The sequence below is a fragment of the Ursus americanus genome, chromosome 21 (genome assembly GCF_024610735.1).
Source record: "Ursus americanus isolate L20-20 chromosome 21, mUrsAme1.1.p, whole genome shotgun sequence".
NCBI lineage: Eukaryota > Metazoa > Chordata > Mammalia > Carnivora > Ursidae > Ursus > Ursus americanus.
Window position 1 is genome coordinate 57,974,789 of NC_142147.1, and position 25,607 is coordinate 58,000,395.

At 44.0% G+C, this 25,607-nt stretch overlaps 1 protein-coding gene across 19 annotated transcripts in view; it reads right to left on the reverse strand.

The window, feature by feature from the left end:
• Positions 1-1,642: 1,642 nt before the first annotated feature.
• The window catches only part of LOC123777132 (uncharacterized), a 43,415-nt gene continuing 19,450 nt past the window's right edge, over positions 1,643-25,607 (reverse strand). For 18 of the 19 annotated variants that reach the window (XR_015720815.1, XR_015720813.1, XR_015720807.1 and 15 more), the window contains one exon: positions 8,408-8,483. Coding sequence is in view for 1 of the 19 variants with exons in the window: in XM_087853316.1 (XP_087709442.1) it covers positions 2,562-3,844; positions 4,833-4,959; positions 5,905-5,937 (1,443 nt within the window). In the remaining 18 variants the exon portion in view is untranslated. Of the gene's footprint in view, positions 3,845-4,832; positions 4,960-5,904; positions 8,484-25,607 lie in introns of those variants that run through there. The other variant, XM_087853316.1, reaches the window with a different exon arrangement.

Here is a 25,607-nt window from a genome sequence, read left to right on the forward strand (position 1 = left end):
TTGTAGCCTCCCATGACCCATTGGGGCATTTGCTGGGAAAACGAAGTCTTGCGTGTTGGGGCGTGCATGGCTGTGAAGCCTTGGGCATGAGGCAAGAATCCCCCTCGGGAGTGGAGCCCAGGGTCTTGACGTCACAAGGCTGCTGCACCCAATCTGGACCCGGACAGGGATTGGTCAGTTGTGCTCTTGTTGCTGCGAGGACCGCCGGGTGGGCGGGAGCAGTTTGGCCGGTTAATGCGGATACTGGAAGCTGAAATGAGCTTTGTGTGGCCCTGGAGCCAGCTGTTCGGAAATTTCTTAGCGGGACAAGTGGTCGGCAGCCCACCCACTGCCCTGGGCAACAGGTGTGTGGTGCTCTCTGGCAGGCTTCACGCACTCCAGTGGCAAAGTGCCACTGCTCGCCACGAAAGCCAAAATGCCGGTGAGTACAGGTCGGGAGTCTGCCGCTTTGTATGCCCGCCTGTGCGTATTAGCGAGGCCCTCGTGTGGCCCGCGGTCACGGCGGAGCGCTAACACGGTCGGACTTGAGAGGGACAGTCGGTGTACAAAGGTTTCTGCAGGTGAACCTGAAGGATGTAGCGGTGGGGGGCAGGGAGTTGCAGGACATTGACCTACGAGACTTTGAACCTACACCCGGCCCCAGAGTGTTCCCTCTGCGGGGTGTGTGTACCTGGGCTTCCTTTGGAGTGGCTCATGTGGCACCCCTTCTCCTTTGGAAGAGGTGGCTTGCTCAGAAGCGAAGTTGTACGTGGTGGTCTCTGGGCCCGTGTTAGTGACGCCCCCGGTTCGGCCCTCCTGGATGCATGGGGCTGGATGTATGGACAGGCGGCCAGCAGGCTGTCTCCAGGTGTGGGTGGTAGTGTCGTTCCCTGGCACTGCCCCACTATCCAGCTGCCCCTTGGCCCCTTCCATGTGTCCCTCTCCCCTCCCACCCTGTGTATGGTGGATAAAGGTGGATGTGAATGGTGGCCTCCAGCCAAACTCTCTCTCCGTCTCTCCTTGCACTCTTGGCGGGTGAGCACTGTTGCTGGCCTCCAGTCAGATGGGGTAACCTGCAGTGAGTTCAGCAGGATGCCATTTCCCTTCTGTACCGATGCATGAAAGGGAGGGGCCTGCCAATGACTGGCTGCCCGTGGGTTGGGGGGCAGTGAGTGTGGTGTCGGGAGGTCCAGATCCGGGGCTGCTCCTATGCAGCCCCAAGCATCTGGTGGTGTACGGGGTGAGGCTTTAATGGTGATGGGGGAAAACGAGTTGTGCGGAAGTCGGAAAGCACGTGGAAGGGTGTTTGAGACGAAGTGCTGCAGGAGTAAGGGCGAGCTTGTCTAGGGCTTTTGGTGGGCTTTTGACGGGTGGAGGCCCCATGTGTGCCCTGCCGTGGTGCTTGCTGGTCCCCTAGAGGGTGTCCTGGGTGCTTGGGTCCCTGGGATTTACAGACGCGGCCCAGGGGTGGCTCTATGGCAGGCCCATGTTGGAATGTAGAGCAAGGCCTGTTTACATGAGCGAGTCCAGGGGCTCGCTTGGAAGCCATGGTGGTGTGTATGAGGACGTTGAGCAGAAAGGCAGATGCTTACCAGAAGACAAGATGCCAGGTTCTAATTTACTGTAGGTGAGGGAGGCTTAAAAAGGGCACAAGGAAAAGGAGTTCTACATATAGATTTATTACCGTCTGTGGTTTTTGTGTACCATCTTAGTGTGCAGCAGTTTTCCAGCGTATTTGTTAAACCTCCATTAAAGCTTTATTAAAAGATCAAGTGGAAGTCTGGGTCTCTCCCCACACTTTCTTTGCACACGAGTCCACCACCCCTCCCCATGCAGGGGGCGGGGAAGCCCTGCATATTAAGGAGAATTTCAATATCATTCTGGGTCAGTAACTGGTCTGAAAGCTACAGTGAGCTGAGCGTCCCAGCAACAGGATTCTGTTATCCTATTGCCGTTTTGTCTTAAGCAGCTATATGTATGTCCTTGAAAAAGGAAGATTGACAACAGCCCTCAAGTTCCCTCAACAGGAGGATGGGAGGATGAACACGGTTGTGTTCTGCCCAATTCAGTCCTGCTTCTGACACCAGAAAAGTGAAGCTACACTTGAAGGCACATGATTCCTCTGTGAGTCAGAGGACGGCTTCCCCCACAATAGTGCACGTTCATATGTGACTGACCGCCCTGCAGAAAGCCCACTCTCCTGGAGCCCTTCAAGGTGGACCAGTAAAACATGCTGTGCTTGGAGGTCTCCCTTCCATTGTCAGAATCCTAATGAAGGGAACGGTGGTGTAATGCCCACCCCCAGTCATTCTTAATGGATCAACGCACAGCAAGTGAGATGCAGGGATGCTGCAAGCCTTCCCACGAAGCTCCCAGTCTTGGGGACTCTCCCCCCAGTGTCGGGACGTTCAGAGGTGTGATGTTCCATACCGAAGAGCTGGTTCCATCCCAGTGAGTCCAGTCAGGAAGTGCTCGAGCAGGTTAGACCTGTAGATGAAGCTTCCTTTGCCTCTGCTGGGCTGTGCTGTTGGTACTATAGACCTAGAAAGAAATCTTTTCCCACAATTGTTGCAGTCCTGAGGTTATCTGGTATGAAGTTTTCGGTGTTGAATGATGTGGGAGCTTTGGCTGAAGGATTTCCCACACTCCCCGCACTCGTAAGGCTTTTCTCCTGTGTGGACTCTGCGGTGCTGGATGAGGTTGGACTTTTGGCTAAAGGATTTCTCACACTCATTGCACTTATACGGTCTGGCTCCGGTGTGAATTCTCTGGTGTTGATTGAGGGTGGACCTGTGGCTGAAAGATTTCCCACAGTCGCCGCACTCGTAAGGCCTTTCTCCGGTGTGAATGCGCAGGTGCTGCACAAGTTTGCATTTGTAGCTGAAGGATTTTGCACATTCGTTACATTTATAAGGCCTTGCTCCACTGTGGATTTTCTGGTGTTGAATGAGGTTGGAGCTTTGGCTGAAGGAATTCCCACACTCCCCACACTTGTAAGGCTTCTCTCTCGTGTGAACTCTCTGGTGTTTAATGAGGGTAGAGCTGTAGCTAAAGGCTTTCCCGCACTCGCCACATGCGTAAGGCCTCACTCTAGTGTGAATCTGCAGGTGCTGCACGAGTCGGAATTTGAAGCTGAAGGCTTTGCCACATTCACCACATTTGTAAGGCCTCGCGCCAGTGTGAATTCGGTGGTGTTGAATGAGGTTGTAGCTTTGGCTAAAGGATTTCCCACACTCGTTGCACTCATAAGACCTTGTTCCTGGGTAAGCTCTCGGGCAATTACTGAGGACGGAGCTTTGGTTGAAAGGTTTCTCACAGTTATCCCAGTCGTGATAACCTTCTCTGGGGTCAAGTTGCTGATCCTGGAAAAGTTTATATTCATAGCTGAATGATTTCTCATAGTTGCTGCACTTGTGAAGACTTTTTCTACCCTGAAAGGACTCCCCCTGTTCAAAGCTCCTGTGTGGTTTGGCCCCCTTGAGAGTGGCCTGATGCTGGAGCAGACTCAATATAGCCAGGAAGTCCTTCCCAATTTCCCCACAGGGGAAAGGCTTCCGTGACACATGCAATTTGTAGCTTGTCACAAACTCCATGTCCCATTGGAATGGCTTCTCATCGTCGTGCTTCTGGTGCTGGTGAAAATTGGCACCGAACCACCATTGTTTCCCACATGTCTCACAGGTGTAGGATTTGTGCCCAGGATGTGATCCTTGGTCCTCTGCCAGGTACAAAATGTCTCTCCCAAGCAAGATGCATTTCTCACAGGGCTGAACTTTCCACAGGGATGGTTCTGGGCTTGGAGTCCTTCCCAGGGACATCTGCTGCACAGAAACGGCCTCCTCATCCTCCATTCCGTACCAACAACCTGAAAGCACAGAAATGCTGGTGTGAAGTGCATGTCCTCATCAGAGGGGCATACTAAAGCATAAGTCTACTGGATCTGTTGTCAACTCGGGGGGCGGGGGGGGGGTGCGTGCAGCACAGGAAAAGCAGGGTCCCCTAATTCACTCCCCTGTAGCAGGGCTAGGAGTGCTGTATGGAAGTTCAAGGCCCAGGAACGGCTGCTTGCAAGTGACCGGATGCTATTCACAGACCACAGATGCATGACCTAATGTTGGGGAAAGGTTTGAGGTATGAAAGGTGGAAACAGGTAGGGTTGAAAAATGAAAAGCAGGTGTGGGCATCAACACCCTGATGGGCCATCCTGTGAAGGGCCCTGGACTCCTTTGAAAACCCCACGTGAATGAACTAGGACTAGCAATTCTACCCGTAAGCAAAAGTATAAATACTAGAAGCAGCCCCCACAGGAACATATCTTGTAAGAACAGCCCCTGGTACTCCAGGCAACTACCGGCCCCAGAAAAGAAGCTAGGAGGAGGGAAGGGTTCCTGGGTCTGGACAAGAGTGGCCAATGCTGATCCATCAACTGGATGCGGGTTTGCCAGTTAAGAGGGCAGTGGTTGAGCCCCAATCCAAGTGTGAGGAAAAGAGCAGAGTCAAGAGTGGGGTGGTGGGGTGGTGGGGTGGTGGGGTGGTGGGGTGGTGGGGTGGTGGGGTGGTGGGGTGGTGGGGTGGTGGGGTGGTGGGGTGGGGTGGTGGGGGGGTGGGGTGGTGGGGGGGTGGGGTGGGGGGGGTGGGGTGGTGGGGTGGGGTGGGGTGGGGGGGTGGGGGGGTGGGGTGGGGGGGTGGGGGGGTGGGGGGGTGGGGGGGTGGGGTGGGGGGGTGGGGGGGTGGGGGGGTGGGGGGGTGGGGGGTGGGGGGGTGGGGGGGGGTGGGGGGGTGGGGTGGGGGGGTGGGGGGGTGGGGTGGGGTGGGGGGGGTGGGGGGGGTGGCGTGGTGGGTGGCAGTCTTACCCAGTGAGATCACAAGTGCAAAGTTCTCCAGCATCACATCATGGTAGAGGCATCGCTGAGTCTCATCAAGGAGACCCCACTCCTCCCAGGAAAAGTATACAACCACGTCTTCAAAGGTCACACTACCCTGCCATGAGGGGGAGAGATGAAACCACAAACAGCCCTCCTCCAATGAAATCCCCCCCCAATCTGTCCCCTACTCCTCCACCTCCCAGGCCACCCAACCTAGAGGAGATACCAAGCCCTGGTGCCAGTATCACTAGGTCCAACAGGCAGGTGGGTAGATAGAACCTTGAGTTCAGGACCACGCCTACCAGGCACTGTCCCTGAAATCCTCCAGTGTATCCACCACATACAACCAAACATAGCCTCAAGCACTGTTCCCTCAGTCCATAATACATCTGTATGGCATCGTGAGTGCTGGGCAAATCAGACCCCATTTCCCAGGCCTGCCTTTAGTCTTCTGTGTTGCAGGACACCCATCATATTGGATTAGAGCCTACGTGAAAAACACTTCAATATTTAATATCCCTGTATCCAAATACTGGAAAATTAGTAACACCAGGCCTAGTAATTAGTAGCTGATCACCTCTGCCCTTACATTAAGCTCATCTACCAGGCTCCACGTAAGGTGGGCACAAATACGCAGCAGCCCCCATTGTTGCCTCATCCTGTTAGGTCTGCTGGCCGCATTGAGTGTTTCCTCCTGTTCTCTACCTTTCTCTTCCTTCTGTGGCCAACTCTAACCTTCCCACTCTTTTCTCTCTAGCTACAGAGCACTGCGTACGGTAAGATCCAGACCAGGAGAAGGAAAGAACACCTGCATGCCCCATGACCATCAAAGGCCTCCACCCACAGAACCTCTAGTTTGAGTTCATTCCAGGGTCCTAGACAACCCTCCCCCGTTACAGGTAGGTTCCAAAAGTGCTTCATTAGGACATGTGTGGCTCAATGAGCTCCCATCTGCTCTGACCGTTCCTCAGCCTACAGCCAGCATGCCAGTGCTGAGACAGGGGCCTGGGCCGCAGGGGGTGCAAGCAGGCACTGGAGGGCCCAGGGGATAAGCATTTACCTGAGCTGGGTCCCTGGGCACAGCTGCCGCCATCGGACACAGTAGGAAGAACAGGAGCAGCCCAGTGCTGCGGGGACACCTCTCGTGCCTCCCTGGTCGTCGCCTCGGCCTGACCCTGCACTCTGGAACCTCGGAACAGGAAACAGACCCGAGAGCTGCCGAAACGACTGCCACGAGGACCCCGGAAGCCCCACCCTGATGTGATGGCACACACGGAAACGCCCGTCTCCTGGACCTTCATTGGCTCCACGCTGGCGTCACTGGGCGGTGCAGACCTCTGCAAAAAGGGTGCCACACATCAGAGCGCATGAGTGTTGACTGACGCGGTTTCAGACTTTACGACAGCACACTGCGAGAGGCTAAAGGTTATTTCAGATGTCCCCAAATATCACAAATCCAAATTCCGTGCTCTTGTCCAACATCGGAAAGCCCTTGATTCTGGTATTTCGTCGGGCCAGTTTTTTATAGTCCCTTACAGGAGTAGGAGGGTGACTGCAATAGCCTCACAGCCAGAACAGACAACACATCCGAGAAAAATTAAAGTGATTCTAAAGCTTTCAAACCCACATTCTCAAGGCAGAGCTCTCTCCAGACTTCACAAATGCCAGGGTTGTTAAGAGATCGGGAGTTATAAAATGTAAAGCTTCAAACCAAATTCCATGTCAGGACTGAGAATAATGTGGAGGTAGTCTGAGTTACTGTATATGTTATATATTTAGGGTGTTTAAATAGATGAAACTCTAGATCCATTAATGAGTTTGAGCTACCTACTCTCTTGGTCATAGTGATTTGCTAATCTGCATGTGTATGAATGATATGGCGGGTGTGGGCGGGGAAATAAATGCATCCAGAATTTTTTTGGCTCTGAAATTAGAAAATACTCTAAAGCTCCTAACTCTGGTGGAACAATTAACAGGTTTGATAGTTCCAGGTAATGAAATGATTACACTTAGCGAGAAAGGTATGTTGAAAGCCGGGACAGCCCAACAGCTGGCCAAGTGTAGCCAAGTTGTGAACGCAAAAAACCACAAAAAGTCTGTGAAGGAAATTAAAGTGCTACTCCCGTGAACACACAAATGATAAGAAAGCAAAACCGCCCTTACTACGGTTACAAAGTTTTAATGTTCTGCACAAAGATCAAAGTGGCCCCAAAGATCCCTTAGCCAAAACCTAAATGAGAGCAAAGGTCCTAACGGTCTCCAATTCCAGGAAGGCTGAGAGAGGTGAGGAATGGGCAGAAGACGAGCTGGAAGTTAGCAGAGGTTGGTTTCTGAACTTACAGGTAAGTACAAGGTGAAGCACCTAGTGCTGAATCTGGAAGATTAGTAAGAACATTCATGAAGGTGGCTATACTGGACCACAAATTCTCAAGGTAGACCCAACAACCTTCTAACAGAAGAGGACGTCAAGCTCATTTATCATTCTGAAAATCCTAGGACCCTTAATGACACTAAGTCCACTGTGCCTGAGGTATAAATGGAACAACAAAGCCTGGATTGACAGCACATCTGTTCATAATATGGTTTACTGAACATTTTGAGACCGAGTGCTCACGGAAATGGTACCGGGTCACCCAAGAGCCTGACGTTCCAGTCTTCCTGTTCATGAAAAATACAGATGTACAGCCCGAGAAGTAAAAACCCTCTGGAATTCCATTCTGGTGGCAAAGTATGGGAGTTTGTGATTTCAACCCTCATGGATGACTTTGTGGGGATTTAAGACTTCTGTGGAACAACTAATAGCAGATGTGGGGGAAGCTGCCAGAGAATTAAAAGTAGAGAGGATGTGACTGAATGGATGACCAGAGAAAGGGGTTGCTTGGGGTCTACTCTCAGTGAAGATGCTGGAAGAGTGTTGAAATGATAGTGGATAACTGGGAGCCAGGAACCACATCTATGCCTATAGTGTTGCTGGTGATGGGACCAAAATACGCCACTCTGGCCGAAGCCACATTAGGCAGAAAGGAGCCTTCCTGGAGCATCCATTATCTGACAAAACCAGAAACTTTGTAGACCAACCTTGAGCTTCCTCCCATTTTTACTCTCTCGTCCTGAGAGTGTGAAGGGAAAGAGGTCCCTACCCAAGAAATGTCATGTCATCTTTTCTCTATCATAGCATAGTGTTAGATTAAAAATGCTATTTTGACAATGTAGACATTCATATTCACCACAGTCCACATGCATTGTCCCTTCACATGCAACATTTTTCATAAATATTTTGGGTATTATCAGCCTTCCTACAAGTGTTATTCAACTCTGAATGCAAAAGTCCCAGGAACTGGCATAGTTTGAGACTATATGTATTTTTTTACAGTGTTACTCAATACACTCTTCCATGTTCTGGTGGGAACTTCGAGCCCAACTCTATTTGGAACCAGAGCATCTTTGTCACTGCTAATGAAGGGATGTGGTCATAAGCCGAGAGCTTGGATTCACGATCAGGGTTAACCAAAAGGACAAAGTATTAGTGAAGGAGTAAGAAGAGTCAAACGTACTCACCAGGATCAGGATGGTGCCTATGGCTCTGGCTTCACAGGAAGAGAGTTACTGCTGAGAAGGCATTGAACCCTCTGCTTGTATCTGTAAAGAACAAAGATAATGGGAAGTCAAACCCAGACCATGAGGCTCAAGGGCATTACATGAATAACACAGAACAGCACAGCTGCTGTCAATTTTCTGTGCCTGCCTCCTAAGCTTCTCAATCTGTCTGCAAGAGCCCAGGGAAAATGTATACGTTTCCCCCAATACTTATGTTCCTCCTCAACAAAACTGGCACTCTCATAGGAATGTCTAAAGAAAAGGGTGAGGAATTTCCAAGGATCCCAGCTCTAGTCTGAGTGAGAAACACAATACTGAGATTTAAGTTACTTGAAACTACCTTACCAATTTTAGACAGCATGATTTGGCAAAGAAAGAATACTGGTGTCCATACACTGGGTCACTATCCTTATACCAGAAAATTTCTTCACATAACAAACTGTTTCAATTTAATAATAATCATTGCTGCATGCAAGTCTTTCATAATTACAAAGCTATTTCACGTAACTTGCCTTCTAATAACAAAGAGTAGCATCACAGAATCAAACTAGTATCTGTCAATTGGGAACTGAATAAATCCTCATGGAGCATTAGGATGCAGTGGATATGATCAATACATTTTCCCTACTACTGAGCCTTCAGGTCATAATCTAATGTAATGAGTATCAGAATGCCATCTGTAATTTGCTTTTTCCCCAACACTGGAAGGAAGGAAAATTATATGGAAAATCAGTCTGTGTGATTATATACTAGATTTTTTAAAACTCGCAAGAATGGTATCTAATTGACAGGGGAGGGGGGAAAGTGGGGTAAAGAGGACGAAAGATTCCTTTTGTATATTTCTGATGAGATATTTTGAAACAAAATTCCAAAAAAAAAAAAAACCCACATTATATTCACAAATCAATGGTCACAGCACCTTTACTCATTATATAGCACAATACTAGAAATAAACTTCAACAGATGAATAACTGAATAAATTCTTCAACATCCATACAATGGATAGACCTCAAGCATGGTAGGTTTAGTAGGAAAAAAAATTCATAAAACTACAGAGATGGAGAATGGATTAGTGCTTTTCAGAGGACAGGGAGGGGGGTGGGGTGTAAGTTGGTGTGAATACCAACAGCATGAGGAAGTTTTTGCAGTCACAAACCAGTTCTGTATCTTGACTGCACTGGTGGTGATGTGTATCTCTATGTAGGGGGAAGATTTTATAACAGTATATACATGTGCAAGATACAAATGGTGAAAACTGAATAAAATCTATAGCTACCTAAGATGTCATCATTTGGGGAGGCTGGGTGAAGGGAACATGGGACTTTTTATTTATACAACTTCCTGTGAATCTATACTTACTTTAAAAAGATAAAAATAAAAACTACGTAACTGTGTATCAAAGCTCAGGCCTTAACCAAATTAGGAGAAGTTGAAGATTTTTAATTTCATTTGAGCGAAAGAGGGCACGAGTCAGGGGGGAAGGGCAGAGCAAGAGGAAGAAGCAAACTCCCTACAGCACAGGGAGCCCAATGTGGGGCTCGATCCCAGGACCTGAAGATCATGACCTAAGCTGAAGGTAGACACTTAACCATCTGGGTCACCCAGGCGCCCCAAGAGAAGTTAATTTTAAATTCAATAATATAACTCATACTAACCACCGAATGATAGAAAACCTTTCACTAACAATGTTGTGAAAAACAACTGGGTGGGTCAGCTGAGTGTCCCCAACTCTTGATGTCGGCGGGGGGGGGGGGGGGGGGCAAGAGATTGGGCTTAAGATTCTCACTAAACAAAAACAAAAAAACCCAGTTTTCCTAATGTATACATCAACTTAGAGCTGTGCATTCCTTTATCAGCATACCTTTATACAGCTATTGTCCCCAAATATCATTTTTAACCTAAAGAAAATAGGGGTTCTGGAGGAATGGGTGAAGGGGAGGGGGAGGTACAGGCTTCCAGTTATAGAATGAATAAGTCATGGAGGGATGAAAGGTACAGCACAGGGGAACAGTCAATGTTGGGGTGCCTGGGTGGCTTACTCAGTTAAGTGCCTGACTCTTGATTTTGGCTCAAGTCATGATCTTAAGGCACTGAGATCGAGCCCACAGGGCTCTGCACTCATCGGGGAGTTTGCGTGAGATTCTTCCCCCCGCCCCATCCTCCCTAAAACAAATCTTTAAAAAAAAAGAAACAGTCAACAGTACTGCAGTAATGTACGGTGACAGGTGGTAGCTGCACTTATTATAACGGTGAGCACTGCATAATGTATAGAATTGTTGAATCAGCAGAAATATAACACTGTACTAATACACCACTGTATGTTAATTAGGAATGCATGCATGAAATACGACATTTAGGTTTTTAGACTGCCTCAGCAAGTGGAAAGATGGAGCTGGCATCAACTGAAATTGGGAAGGCCGGGGCCAGGGAAGGACTGGAAAGAAGCACACAAGAAATTTCTGAACACGCGGGGGTCTGTGATAGAGATACAGATTTTGGAAGTTTTGTAGTATTTATGGTGTGTGCCATAAATAGTCATGACACCGCATGAGATCATAAATGAGTGTGCAGTTTGAGAATTCAGAAATGACTAATGGGCATTCTTACAGTAAAGGGATGGGAAAGATTCAGGAGAAGCTTCTGAGAGGAACTTTAAACAAAATCTTAGAAGTCACCACTGGATTTAGAAGTTGGCTAATAACCCAAACATAAATGAGTGGAGAGCCACACAGGAGTTGAGGAATTGAGTGAGAGGGGAAACAAATGCTCCTCGAGAATTTATCTTAAAAGTTCAGTTGTAAAAGTGAGAGAGACAAATGGCAGAATAGGAAATATACTGGATCACTAAGGAGGGAAAAGTATTTTTAAAAGGATAATAGTGTTTATACTGTTACTTTAAAAAGAGACTGAAAAAGCACAGTAACAGGTTACTGTCATGAGATCTGATAAAGAACCAGTCCCCAGAGAAGTTAAGACATGGGGCACATGGTCCTTAGCTGGCATTAGTAAATGACCCTAAATCAGAGGGAAGGAGTCGGTTCTATTTTGATACGAGCAAGTCCATAATAAGACTTAAACCAACTGGGACCCCTGGGTCGCTCAGTTATGTATCTGACTTTGGCTCAGGTCATGATCACAGGGTCCTGGGATCGAGCCCCTGTGTTGGGCTCCCTGCTCGGCGGGAGGCCTGCTTCTCCCTCTCCCACTCCCCCCTGCTGGTGTTCCCTCTCTCGGTGCCTCTCTGTCAAATAAAGTCTTAAACAATTTAAAAAAAAAAGAAACAGAAGTGGGAATTATGATGCCTGCTGCAAGCCGCAAACAGATCACAACACACCATGGAGATGACACTGTGCCTGTCTAAAACTGGTGTGGTTTACACACAAAGAAAAAGGAAAGATTTCCAAAAGCTTTTAGCATTGTAGAGGTCAGATCAGAGATTATATATTTGGGGAAATTACTTCTGTTTCACAAATGTATTCTCCTTAAAACCAAACAGGACTACTCTGACGCTGCCTAAGCAAAGTTCAGATCTCTCTGCCTGAGTTTCTTTGTTCTCAGCCACATGAAATGCTTGCCGCCAAGTCCTTTCATGACAGCCCTACTTAAAACAACGATAGCCACTCTTTTTGGTGTTTATGTTTTAACTTTCCAGAATACCATATGCTTCAAAATGCACTCGAATGTATCAGTTCTACATGTTTTGACAGCATAATCACAAATTCATCACTAAAATAATACACAGAACAGTCCCATCTCTCCATTAAGTCCTCCTACCCCTTTGTAGAAAGTTGTTCTCCCTATCTCAGCCTTATGAAACCCTACAATGTGATGTCTGAACCTCGAGTTTTAGGCACATAACTTCTCCAGTGTGTCTGATAAGGGGAATCAAATAGCATACAGCCCTTCCACAGAAAACAGTGCATTTGTTTTGGGTTTGGTTGTGTTTTTTTTTTTTTTTTTAAGATTTCATTTATTTATTTGAGAGAGAGTGCACTTGAGCTGGGGAGGAGCAGAGGGAGAGGGACAAGCAGACTCTGCATTGAGCACAGAGCCCAACGTGGAGTTCGATTCCACAACCCCGAGATCAGGACTGAGCCAAAAATCAAGTCAGATGCTTAAACGACTGAGCCACCAGGCGCCCCACAGAGCAATGCATTTCTGATTCACCCTTGTTTTTGTGGGTATCGGTAGCTCATTCTCTATAATGCCAAGTAGGATTCCATTGTGTGGACGTACCATGGTTTGTTTATCGATTCCCCAACTGAGGGACATTTGAATCATTTCCATTTCCAGATATTATGAATATAGCCACAATAACATTTGCCGACAACTTTTTGTTGTAAACTTAGGTTTCTGAGTTGTATGTGTAAACATGTCTAATTAATTAAAAAAAAAAAAAACTGCAAAAAATCGTTCTTCAAAGCAGATGTACCACTTTGCATTGCCAACAGCAAATATCTGAGAATTCCAATTCCTCCATCTCCACTTCCAATTTTAGATCACAGAAAGCTATCCCTACACAATGCTAGTGTGATTCCTCATGTATGTTCACACGTGCATGTAGCAAGTGTGTTTGCTAATGCAAGCAGCTGTATGTATGCATGTGTTTGTGTATTTGTGGGTGGGAAGGGAAAGGGACAGGGAGGGTATTGGTGGGTATTCCTAAAAGTGATGAAACTGAGTATCATAAAAGATTTGGTTATTCTGACTCAAAGCAGCACATCTGCATAACCGCATCAAGGCCCCAGAATGTTTTCCAGTCATTCACAAGGTTCTCTTAATAGCCTGAAGCTAACTGGACACTTACCTGTATACCAGTATTGTGTGCACGTTCAGATCTTATCCTACTTTATCCTACCAGCAGTCAGCTAACTGATAAATTCCTGCTTCTTTTTATCCTTCTTTATTATAGAGAATAACCAGGGTTCTAAAAGTAGCAAAACATGCTCATGGTGCTTTCTAGTATACCTAGAGCTCCCTGATGGAGCATAGGATACCCAGTTTAATGTGAGTTTCAGATGAATAATGAATAATTTCACAAGGTATACTGCATGGGACAGACAGTAATTTATATATATGTGTGTGTGTGTGTGTATGTATTTTATCTGAAATTCACATTTAACTGAGTGCCCTGTATTTTTATTTTCTAAATCTGGCAACTGTAAGTATTCTGGTAATGCACTATTTCAACTGGATATAATTCTAACATGTGAAACTGGCCTTTATAGTTTCTTATTACTGTTTAAACAATACAAATTTATCCTACTACAGTTCTGGAAGTCAGAAGTCCAAAATGGGTCTCCCTGGTGTCAGCAAAGCTGACTTCCTTTCCGGAGGCTCTAGGAAAGAATTCATTCTTTTGCCTCATTCTTTAGAGGCCACCCACAGACCTGGGCTCATGGCCCCTTTCCGTCTCAAAGCCAGCAATGGCCAGCTGAGTTGTTCTCACCCTGCATCACTAGGACACTTTCCATTTTCTGCCAATCATTTCCCCATCCAAGAACCCATATGATTACACTGGGCAGACTCAGGCAATCCAACATCATCTCTCCACTTCTAGGTCAGTTGATTAGCACTCTTTACCTACTACTACTTTAACTCTCCTTTGCTGTATAACCCGATCATTGAGGCAAGGACATGTAAATGGAACATTATTCTACCTATCCCATTGGTTTAGAAACTACTGCAACTCCCAAAGGCCAGCACACACTTTCCCTCTCATTAGAAACAACACTGGGTCATATGGATTTAGGAATATCTATTGCTGGATCCTCCTTAGGCCCTCATAGTATGACAGTGACTCCAACAACTCCATCTTTTTAGGGGGTTTCTGCATTATCCTTAACTGCACATTGATACCATTGGGCAGAGCAAGAGAAAAAAGAAACCGTTTCCCCTCTTCTTCAGCATTCTGTGCTGGTAGCTTCAATTTCTCCCCCTTGCTGCTTTCATTCCAACCGTTCTCCTCAGATACTTTATCTTGCTGGAAGTAAATATATTTTTTATCTGTATCTTCATAGCTTTATTAAACTATAATAACTGAACACATTTAAAGTGTACAATGTGGTGAGTTTTAACACAGATATATACCACTGAAACCATCACCACAATCAAGATAGGAAACATATTCATCGCCATCCAAAATTTTCTCATAACCCTTCCTATTACATCCCTCACTCACTCAGCCACGATTCTCAGGAAACCACTGATCTGCTTCTAGGATAATGGATTAGTTTGCATTTTCAAGAATCTTAAATAAATGGAACGATCTGTATGTTCAGTTCATCCAAATTCTTCCACTCAGCATATTTAGAGACTCATCCATGTTGTTGCAAATATCCATATTCCATTTCTATTACGCAGTCGATATGTGCCCCCCAAATTCATATGTTGAACCCCTAACCCCAATGTAATGGATTTAGAAGGTAGGGTATGGGGAGGTAATTATGTTAGATAAGGTCATCTGGCTGGGACTCTCATGATGAAGTTAGTGCCTTTATAAGAAATACGAGACAAAGCAGGGGAAGATGGCAGAGTAGGAAGAGGCTAGCTCACCACCCACAGATGCACCAGGGCAACAACTACAAATAACACAATTCATTCTGACAATGACCTTAAGACTAGAATACTTATTCCACAGCTGAAGACAAAAAGCCAAATGGAGTAGGGTGGGAAGGGTTAGAGATGTGATGCAGAACCAAACACCTAACATAGCAAGCCACAAGTAGGAGGGAGATCACAGGCACAGAAGTCCTCCCTAAGGAGAAAGGGGCCCAATCCCCACACTGCACCCCTGGCCCTGGGGACCTGCAGGCAGATGAGCCCAATAAAGTCTGACTTTGAAAAAGAGCAGAGCTTAACTCAGAGATCTGAAAATCAGCAGGGCTTAACTATGGTAATGGGAGAGCCAGAAGGCTATAGGAAACTGAGATTCTGTTCTTAAAGGGCCAGCATACTATAACACTCCGTCAGAAACTTGGCACAAAAGGCAGCAGTTTGAAAACCATCTAGGTCACAGGTGAAGATTTATTAACAAATTTTAGAGCATGTGCCAGAGGAGCAAGGATCTGTGGAAGCCTTCTCAAGGAAAGCAAGTGCTGGCAGAGACCATTCTCGCTCTCCTTCAGCCCAGATGGCTGGGAGCCAGTTCTGACCCTCTCCCTCTCCCTTGCTAGCACTCCTCCCCCCACCCTAGCACTCCCTTGCAAACCCGCCCCACCTAAGCTACCCATCCCCAGAAGATACCCCTCCAAAGCAGTGCATGGGCAGCCCCAGCTGGGACAGGTACCTCTCCAAAAAGACTCCTGCCCCCGGGAGGAGGGAACCGCCCCACCCACCAGCCTACCAGCAGCGGCTACAGCTTGGTCTCTCAGCCAGCCACAGCAGGGACCAGCCCGGTCCACTAGTGTGCTTGCAGTAGTCACCGCCAGTCACTGCAGACAGATGGGCTGAGGGCCGGCCCACCCACCAGCATGCCCACCGTAGTCCCTGACCAGTTACAAAAGAGCTCAAAAAGCACAGGGGACACACCCTACAGTGACTGGTTCTGGTGACTGGGGGGACTGGACTACTGGGACCCACAGGCTGCCTTCTACATAAAAGGTCACTACTTTCAAGACCAGGACCTGCAGCTGACCTAATACATACCAACAAACAAGGAGTCAGACAAAATGTGGAGAGAGGAGTATGTTTCAAATGAAACAAGACAAAACCTCAGAAAAAAAGAACTAAATGAAACAATCTACCTGATAAAAAAGTTCAAAGTAGGGGCACCTGGGTGGCACAGCGGTTAAGCATCTGCCTTCGGCTCAGGGCGTGATCCCAGCGTTATGGGATCGAGCCCCACATCAGGCTCCTCTGCTATGAGCCTGCTTCTTCCTCTCCCACTCCCCCTGCTTGTGTTCCCTCTCTCGCTGGCTGTCTCTCTCTCTGTCAAATAAATAAATAAATAAATAAAAATTTAAAAAAAAAAGTTCAAAGTAATGGTCCTAAAGATGCTCACTGGTCTTGACAGAAAAGTGGATGAGTTCAGTGAGAACTTCAATAACGAAATACAAAATACAGGGGCGCCTGGGTGGCTCAGTCAGTTAAGTGTCTGCCTTCATCTCAGGTCATGATCCCAGGGTCCTGGGATTGAGTCCCACACTGGGCTCCTTGCTCAGCAGGGAGCCTGCTTCTCCCTCTGCCTGTACTCTCTCTGTCTCTGACAAACGAATAAATAAAATCTTAAAAGAAAAAAATAAGAAAAAAAGAGATACAAAATATTTAAAAAGAACCAGAGATGAACACAATAACTGAAATGAAAACTACACTGGAGGGAATCAATAGATTAGAGGATGCAGCAGAATGGATCAGTGATCTGGAAGATATGGCAGTGGAAAGCACCCAAGTCAAACAACAAAAAGAAAGAAGTAATTTTTTAAACTGGGGTAAGTTAAGGGGCCTCTAGGACAACATTCACATTACAGGAGTCTCGGAAGGAGAAGAGAGAAGGAACAGTGCTGAAAATTTTCTTAACCTGGGAACAGGAAGCTAACATCCAACCCCAGAAAGCACAGAGAGCCCCAAACAAGACGAACCCAAGTAGGTCCACACCAAGACACAAAATAATGAAAATAGACAAAAACCCAAATCAAGAGATGATCTTAAAAGCAGAAAAAGAAAAGCTAATAGTTACACACAAGGGAGACTCCATAAGGCTATTAGCAGAATTTTCAGCAGAAATATTTCTGGCCAGAAGGGAGTGTCATGATATATTCAAAGTACTGAAAGGAAAAAATCCTACAACCAAGAATCCTTCGCCCAGCAAGATTATTATTCAGAATTGAAGGAGAAATATACATTTCCCAGACAAACACAAGTTAAAGTTCATCACCACTAAACTGGCTTTACAAGTCATGTTAAAGGGATTTCTTTCAGCAGAAAAGACAAAACCATAACTAGAAGAAAGTTATGAGAGGAAAAAAGTTCCACTAGTAAATATAAATATATAATAAAGGTAGTGGATCAATGACTTATAAAGCTAGTACAGAGGCTAAATAGCAAAAGTAGTAAAATCGATTTTACCTACAAAAATTAATTAAGCAACACACACAAAGAAGATATAAAATATGACATCCTATACATAAAACATGATGGGGGAAGTAATAAATGTAGTACTTTTAGAATGTGTGTGAATTTAAATGACCATCAACTTAAAATAGGCTACTAAATACTTGGGATGTGATATATGAACCTCATGGTAACCACAAACCAGAAACCTGTAGTACTAAAGAAAGTCATTGAATCACAAGAGCACAAAAGAAAGGAACAGAGAAAAACTACCAGAGAGAGAAAGAGAGAGAGAGAGAGAGGGGAACAGAAAAAACAACAACAAAATGCAATAAGTACATACCTACCAATAATTACTTTAAATGTAAAAGACTAAGTGCTCCAATCAAAAGATACAGGGTGACTGAATGGATTATAAAACAAAAACAAACACACGACCCATCTATATGCTGCCTACAAAAGACTCACTTCTAGACCCAAAGACACATACAGACTGAAAGTGAAGGAATGGGAAAACATAGTCCATGCAAATGGAAATGAAAAACAAGCTAGGGTAGGAATACTTATAGTAAAGTGGAGTTTAAAACATGGATTGTAATAAAGACAAAGAAAAGCACTGCATAATTATAAAGAAATCAATCCAACAAGAGGATTTAACAATTGTAAATATCTATACAACCAACACAGGAACACCTAAGAATATAAAGCAAACCTGAGCAGACATAAAGGGAGAAACTAACAGAATACAATAATAGGAGGGGGCTTCAACACTCCACTTACATCAACGGATAGATCATCTACACAGAAAATCAGTAAGAAACAGTGGCTTTAATCAATACAACAGACCACACAGACTTAACAAGACATATACAGAACAGTCCATCCCCAAACAAGAATACGCATTCTTTCAAATGCACATGGAACATTCTCCCAAGACAGATCACATATTAGGCCACAAAACAAACCTCAATAAATTTAAAGACTGAAATCATATCAAGTATCTTTTCCAATCACAACAGTATGAAACTAGAAATCAATTACAAGGGAAAAAATGGAAAAACACAAATACATGGAGGCAAAACATGCTACTAAACAGTAAGTCAAAGAAATCAAAGAGGAAACTGAAAAACAGCTGGAGACAAATGAAAACAAATGTAAGACTTCAAAATCTTTGAGATGAAGCAAAAGCAGTTCTCAGAAGGAAGTTTAGACCAATACACACCTACCTCAAGAAACAAGAAAAATCTCAATCTAACCTTATACCTAAAGTAGCTAGAAAAAGAACAAACAAGATCCAAAGTTAGTAGAATGAAAAAAATAATAAAGATGAGAGTGAAAATTAATGAAAAAGAGACTAAAAAACAATAAAAAGATCAAGGAAACTAAGAGCTGGTTCTTCGAAAAGATAAAATAGATAACTTTAGACAGACTCACCAAGGCAAAAAGAGGACTCAAGTAAAATCAGAAATGAAAGAGAAATTACAACTGACACCACAAAAATATAAAGGATTAATTATATGCCAACTAATTGGACAACCTAGAAGAAACAGATAAATTCTTAGAAAAATACAACCTTCTAAGACTGGATCACAAAGAAATAGAAAATTTGTACAGACCTTTCACTAGTCACAAAATTAAATCAGTAATCAAAAAACTCCCAACAGGGGCGCCTGGGTTGCTCAGTCAGTTAAGTGTCCAACTCTTGATTTTGGGTCAGGTCACGATCTTAAGGTCATGAGATTGAGCCTCACACTGGGCTCTGAGCTGGGCCTGGAGCCTGCTCTCCCTCTGTCCCTCTCTCCTCCACTCCCCTCCTCCAAACAACCCACAACTCCCAACAAACAAAAGTCCAGGATCCCATGACTTCACAGGTGAATCTTACCACATATTTAAAGAAGTGTTAGCACCTATCCTTCTCAAACTACTACAAAAAAATAGAAAACGAATGTGTCCAAATTCATTCCTCAAAGTTAGCATTACCCTGATACCAAAACCAGATGAAGGGGCGCCTGGGTGGCTCAGTGGGTTAAGCGTCTGCCTTCGGCTCAGGTCATGATCCCAGGGTCCTGGGATCAAGCCCCACATGGGGCTCCCTACTCAGCAGGGACCATGCTTCTCTCTCTCCTCCCCGCTTGTGCTCTTGCTCTCTCTCTCAAATAAATAAGGTCTTAAAAAAAAAAAAAGACTGACCAAAACCAGATGAGGACATGGCAAAAAAAGAAAATTAAAGACCAATATCCCTAATGAACACAGATAAAAAGTCTTCAACAAATTACCAAACTAAATTCAACATATATTAAAAAAGATCATTCACCACAATCAAGTGGGATTTATTTCAGGTATGTAAGGATGGTTCAGTACCTGCAAATCAATCAACATAACAACATATTAACAAAACGAATGATAAAAATCATACAAACATCTCAGTAGATGCAAAAACAGCATCTGACAAAATTTAACATCTGATCGTAATACAAACTCTCAACACAGTGGGTTCAGAGGGAAAAAATACCTCAACATAATAAAGGCCATATACGAAAAAATCACAGCTAACATCGTACTCATGGGTAAAAAGCTGAAAGCTTTTCCTCTAAGATCAAGACAAGGATGCCCACTCTCACCACCTTAATTCAACATAGTACTGCAAATCCTAGCCACAGCATTCAGACAAGAAAAAGAACTAAAAGGCATCCAAGTTGGAATAAAAAAAGTAAAACTGACACTATTTGTAGATGACATGATACTATATAGAAAACCCTACAGATCCCGATAAACGAATTCAGTAAAGTTGCAGGATACAAAATTACTATACAGAAATCTGTTGTTTCCCCTCCCTCTGCCCCTCCAGCTCATGCTCTCTCTCTCTCTCTCTAAAATAGATGAATCTTAAAAAGGAGAGAGATTTGTCATGTTTCTATACACCAATAACAACCCAGCAGAAAGAGGAAATAGGTTAAAAAAATCATATAAATAAATGAGAAATTGGGGAAACAATTCCATTTATGACTGTATCAAAAGGAATAAAGTACCTAGTAATAAATTTAGGCAAGGAGGTGAAAGATTCGTATTCTGAAAACTATAAGACACTGATGAAAGAATCTGAAGACAATACAAATAAATGGAAAGATACACCATACACCATGTTCATGGAATGGAAGAATTAATATTGTTAAGCTGTCCATACTACCCAAAGCAATCTACAGATTCAATACAACCCCTGTCAAAATATCAATAGTATTCTTCCGAAGTAGAGCAACGAATCCTAAAACTTTCATGGAACCACAAAAGACCACAAATAGCCAAAGCAAGCTTGAGAAAGAACACTGGAAGTATCACAACCAGATTTCAAACTATACTACAAAGCCATAGTAGTCAAAACAGTATGGTACTGGCACAAAAATAGACACACAGCTCAATGGAACAGAACAAAGCCAAGAAATAAACCCATGCTTATATGGTCAATTAATCTATGACAAAGGAGGCAAGAATATACAATGGGGAAAGCCTGTCTCTTCAATAAATGGTGTTGGGGAAACTGGACATCTATATACAAAAGAATGAAACTGGACCACTTTCTTACACCATACACAAAAATAAGCTCAAAATGGATTAACGACCTAGATTTAAGTCCTGAAACCATATAACTAAAAGAAGACATATGCAGTAATTTCTTTGACATCAGACTTCGCAACATTTTTCTAGATTTATCTCCTCAGAAAAGGGAAATAACAAAAATGAACAATTGGGACTATATCAAACTGAAAAACTTGTACATAGCAAAGCAAACCATCAACAAAATGAAGAGACAACCTACTGAATTAGAAAAGATATTTGCTAACGATATATCCAATAAGGGGTTAATATCCAAAATATATAAAGAACTCACACACCTCAACACCAAAAAACCCCAAACAATCCAATTAAAACTGGCAGAAGACCTGAACGCACATTTTTCCAAAGAAACATACCGATGGCCAACAGATATAAAAAGATGCTCAACATCACTAATCAGGGAAATGCAAATCAAATCCACAATGAGTTATCACCTCACACCAGTCAAAATGGCTAGTATCAAAAACAACTCTTGTGCATTTTGTGTGTGTTTGGGGAGAGGGGATGTAAAGTGGCACAGCCACCCTGGAAAACAGTATGGAGGATCCTCAGAAAACTAAAAATAGAAATATATACGCTCCAGTGATTTCAATTCTGGGTATCTGCCTGAAGAAAATGAAAACACTAATTCAAAAAGATAGACGCATCCCTGTTTACAGCAGCATTATTTGCAATAGGTAAAATATGGACACAACCTAAGTGTCCATTGACAGATAAATGAATAAAGATGTGGGGTGTATGTGTGTGTGTGTGTGTGTGTGTGTGTGTGTATGCATGCAAAGGAATATTAACTCGCCATTAAAAAAAAAATGAAACCATGGGGTGCCTGGCTGGCTCAGCTGGTAGAGCATGCAACTCACTCTCCAGATCGTGAGTTCAAGTCCCACATTGGGCATGGAGATTATTTAAAAAAAGGGGGGGGGGGGCAAGACATCTTGCCATTCACAATAACATGGATGGACCTAAGGGCTACGTAAGATAAGTCAGAAAAAGACAAATACCATATGATTTCAGCTTTGTGTGCAATCTAGAAAACAAAACAATCAAACAACAGCAATAACAAAAGCAGACTTATAAATACAGAGAACAAACTGGTGGTTGCCAAATGGAAGGAGTGAGGGGAGATGGGCAAAATAGGTGAGGGAGATTAAGAGGTACAAAATTCCAGCTCTAAAACAAGTCACAAGGTTGAGAAGCACAACACAGAGAATCACTGATAATATTGTAATAACTTTGTTTAGTGACAGACAGTAAAGTACACTTATGATAAGCATTTTGTAATGTGTGTGTGTTTATATATATATATATAAATATTTTATTTATTTGAGAGAAAGAGAGAAAGCATGAGCAGCGGGAAGGGCAGAGGGAGAAGCAGACCCCCTGCAGAGCAGGGAGCCCGACACACTGCTCAACCCCAGGACCTTGACATCATGACCTGAGCGGAGGCAGACACTTAACCGACTAAGCCACCCAGGTGCCCCTTTTGTAATGTATATAATAGTCAAATCATTACATTGTGCACCTGAAACTACGTCTTTCCACTATGTGAAGACACAAGAAAGCCACCTGCAAACCAAGAAGAGTCCTCACCAGGAACCAAAGCGGTAAGCACCCTGATCTGGACTTTCTTGCCAGCCTTAGAACCATGAACAATAAATTTCTATTCTTCAAGTCACTCAGTCTATGGTTTTTTGTTTGTTTGTTTGTTTGTTTGCTTTTTACAGCAAGGACAATTCCTATTTATTCCTGAGTTGTATTTCATTATGTGGAGGTACTATGATTTGTTTATTCATTCAACTATTTTTGATGGACTTTGGGTTTTCCCCCCTTTTACCATTAAAAATAAAACTGCTTTAAACATTTGTTCGCGAGTCTTTGCATAAACATATGCTTTTATTTCCGTTGCATAAATACCTAGGAATGGGATGGCTGGGTTGGATAAAAGCTGCATATTTAATTTTAAAGAACCTGCCACATTGCTTTCCAAAGTGCTTGTACAATTTCCATTCCTACCATCAGTGCATGAGAGTTCCATCTGCTCTCCATGCTTGACAACATGTAGAGTTTTTTATTTTATGCTATGGTCAGAGTTTTCTATTTTAATAATTTAAAAAGTGCACAGTGGTTAAGTCATTAAGAGTTTAATTTTTTATTTTTCTAATGACTCTTCCTGGCATCTTATGTAATTTTTTGCCATAATTTCCTTTGGAAATATCTGTTCACATTTTTTTGTCTGTTTCTTTTTAAAAATTGTTCATAACTATTGAATTATAAATGTTCTTTATGTATTTTAGATACTTGTCCTCTGTTGGATAATGCATATTATTGGTTGGCCTGCTGGTATCCCATAGTCCCTTAAGAGTGACTCCTCTGACTTGACAATTTCAAATGACCTGTCTTCAAGTTTATAGATTCTTTATTCTACCTGATCAAGTCTGCTACTGAACCCCTCTAGTAAATTTTCCAGTTTAACTGTTGTATTGTTCAGCTCTGGAATTTCTGGTTGGTTCTCTTTTAAAGTTTCCATCTCTGTTAATATTCTCACACTGTCTATGAATTGTTTTCTGATATTGTTGTCTGTGTTCTCTTAAGTCACTGAGCATCTTTAGCACAGTTGTTTTAAATTTTTGTCAAGTAATTCAGAGGCCTACATTTTTATAGGGCCAGTTTCCAGACAATTTGTTTTGTTCTTTTGATTGGGCCTTGTTTCCTTATTTCTTTGTATGCTCTGCAATCTTTTGTCAAGATTTGGGCATTTGAAAAAACAACCAACACTTTCAGTCATTAAGAACTGCGCCTATGCAGGGGAAGACCTTCCCTAATCTCCCCAGCTTAGAGGTTCTAGGGTCACTCAAATCTCTTCTGGGAATGAATATTCCCTGTGCTTGTGTGTGTTAACGACAGCATATATGATTGCCTTTAAATATCTGTTTTCTGGAGAGGCTCTCCCTTGCTTCTTTTTTTTTTTTTTTTTTAAGATTTTATTTATTTATTTATTTATTCGACAGAGATCGAGACAGCCAGCGAGAGAGGGAACACAAGCAGGGGGAGTGGGAGAGGAAGAAGCAGGCTCACAGCGGAGGAGCCTGATGTGGGGCTCGATCCCATAACGCTGGGATCATGCCCTGAGCCTAAGGCAGAGGCTTAACCGCTGTGCCACCCAGGCGCCCCTCCCTTGCTTCTTTTTAAAGGCCACAGCCACTTCCTGCCCCACAGGAAGGCACAGGCATCTCTCTGGCCTCCCCATGTTACCTACTGCATGGTATCCAGAGAGGTTTTTGTAAATCCAGTCAAGACCCAATTGATCCTCTGATGATCCTCACTGTCAGAGGCAGCTCTGAAGCCTGCTATGTAGTCCCCCCCCCCCAGCTTAAGTCTGTTTCTTGCTACAAACTCCACAGCCCAGAATGACCTGCAGATTTCAGATACTCATGGCCTCATTCCATATCTGTGCTGCACCTGCTGTGTCTTCTGCAGTCAGGACTTTCCTCTTTTGACTTAACCCTCTTTCAAAGCCCAGCCCCACTAGTTACCCACCTGAGTCCTAGTGGTTCTCACAGATTTGCCCCTAACGTCATCCTCCAGACTGAATGAAATATCCCAGGACCCACCAAAGTTGCCACGAAATCCATAAAGTCCTCTGAGTGGAATAAACACTAGCTCCAAAGACTGAGCATTAACGTGCCAAGTCCTATGCCTCTGTATCCACCTCATGTCCACTGTTCTGTTGGTTCCCTTCATCAGCTCTGAGTCTGCCCTGTCCTTGACATTTTCTCTCTTCATGCCACTTCTCTAACTTGAGTATGTGAAACTCAATGCCATCAACCAAATATCCAAGCAAGAGGCTCAGTTCTCAGCCACCACCTTTCCTTTCCTAGTCTGAAAATGGTTTTATCATCATCACCTAGAGACTGCCCCTCCCAAAAATAACTCACCTGCCTGGACATATACAGTAGCCACAGTATATTGGATGTCTCCATCCTGAACCCCTCCCCAGAATTCCAGATGTGGGTGTCCAGCTGCCTACTTGATGCCTTCACTCAGGGGTCTCTGAAACAACTCAGATCTTAAAATAGCCAAAAGAAAGTTCCTGATATCCCCAGTTAAAATTACTCTATGACGAACTTCCCCATATCAGTTGGAATTTTCATCCTTCCTGTTGTTTAGATCAAAACCTTAGGGTCATCTCTGAATCCTGTGCTTCACTTCCTCACTGTTCTAGAAAAAATGTTTGTGTCCCCCCAAAATTCATATTTTGACACTCTACCCCCCACAAACTGATGGTATTAGGAACTGGGGCCTTTGGGTGGAAATTAGGAAGGAGGCCCTCACTAGACACAGAACCTGACCATGTAGGCATCCTGATCTTGGACTTCTCACCTCTGGAACCGTGAGAAATAAATTTCTATGGTTTATAAATCACCGAGTTTGTGGTATTTTGTTACACAGCAATACAAGCAGACCAATCATGTGACTTCCCTTGAACATTAGGAAATATAGTTG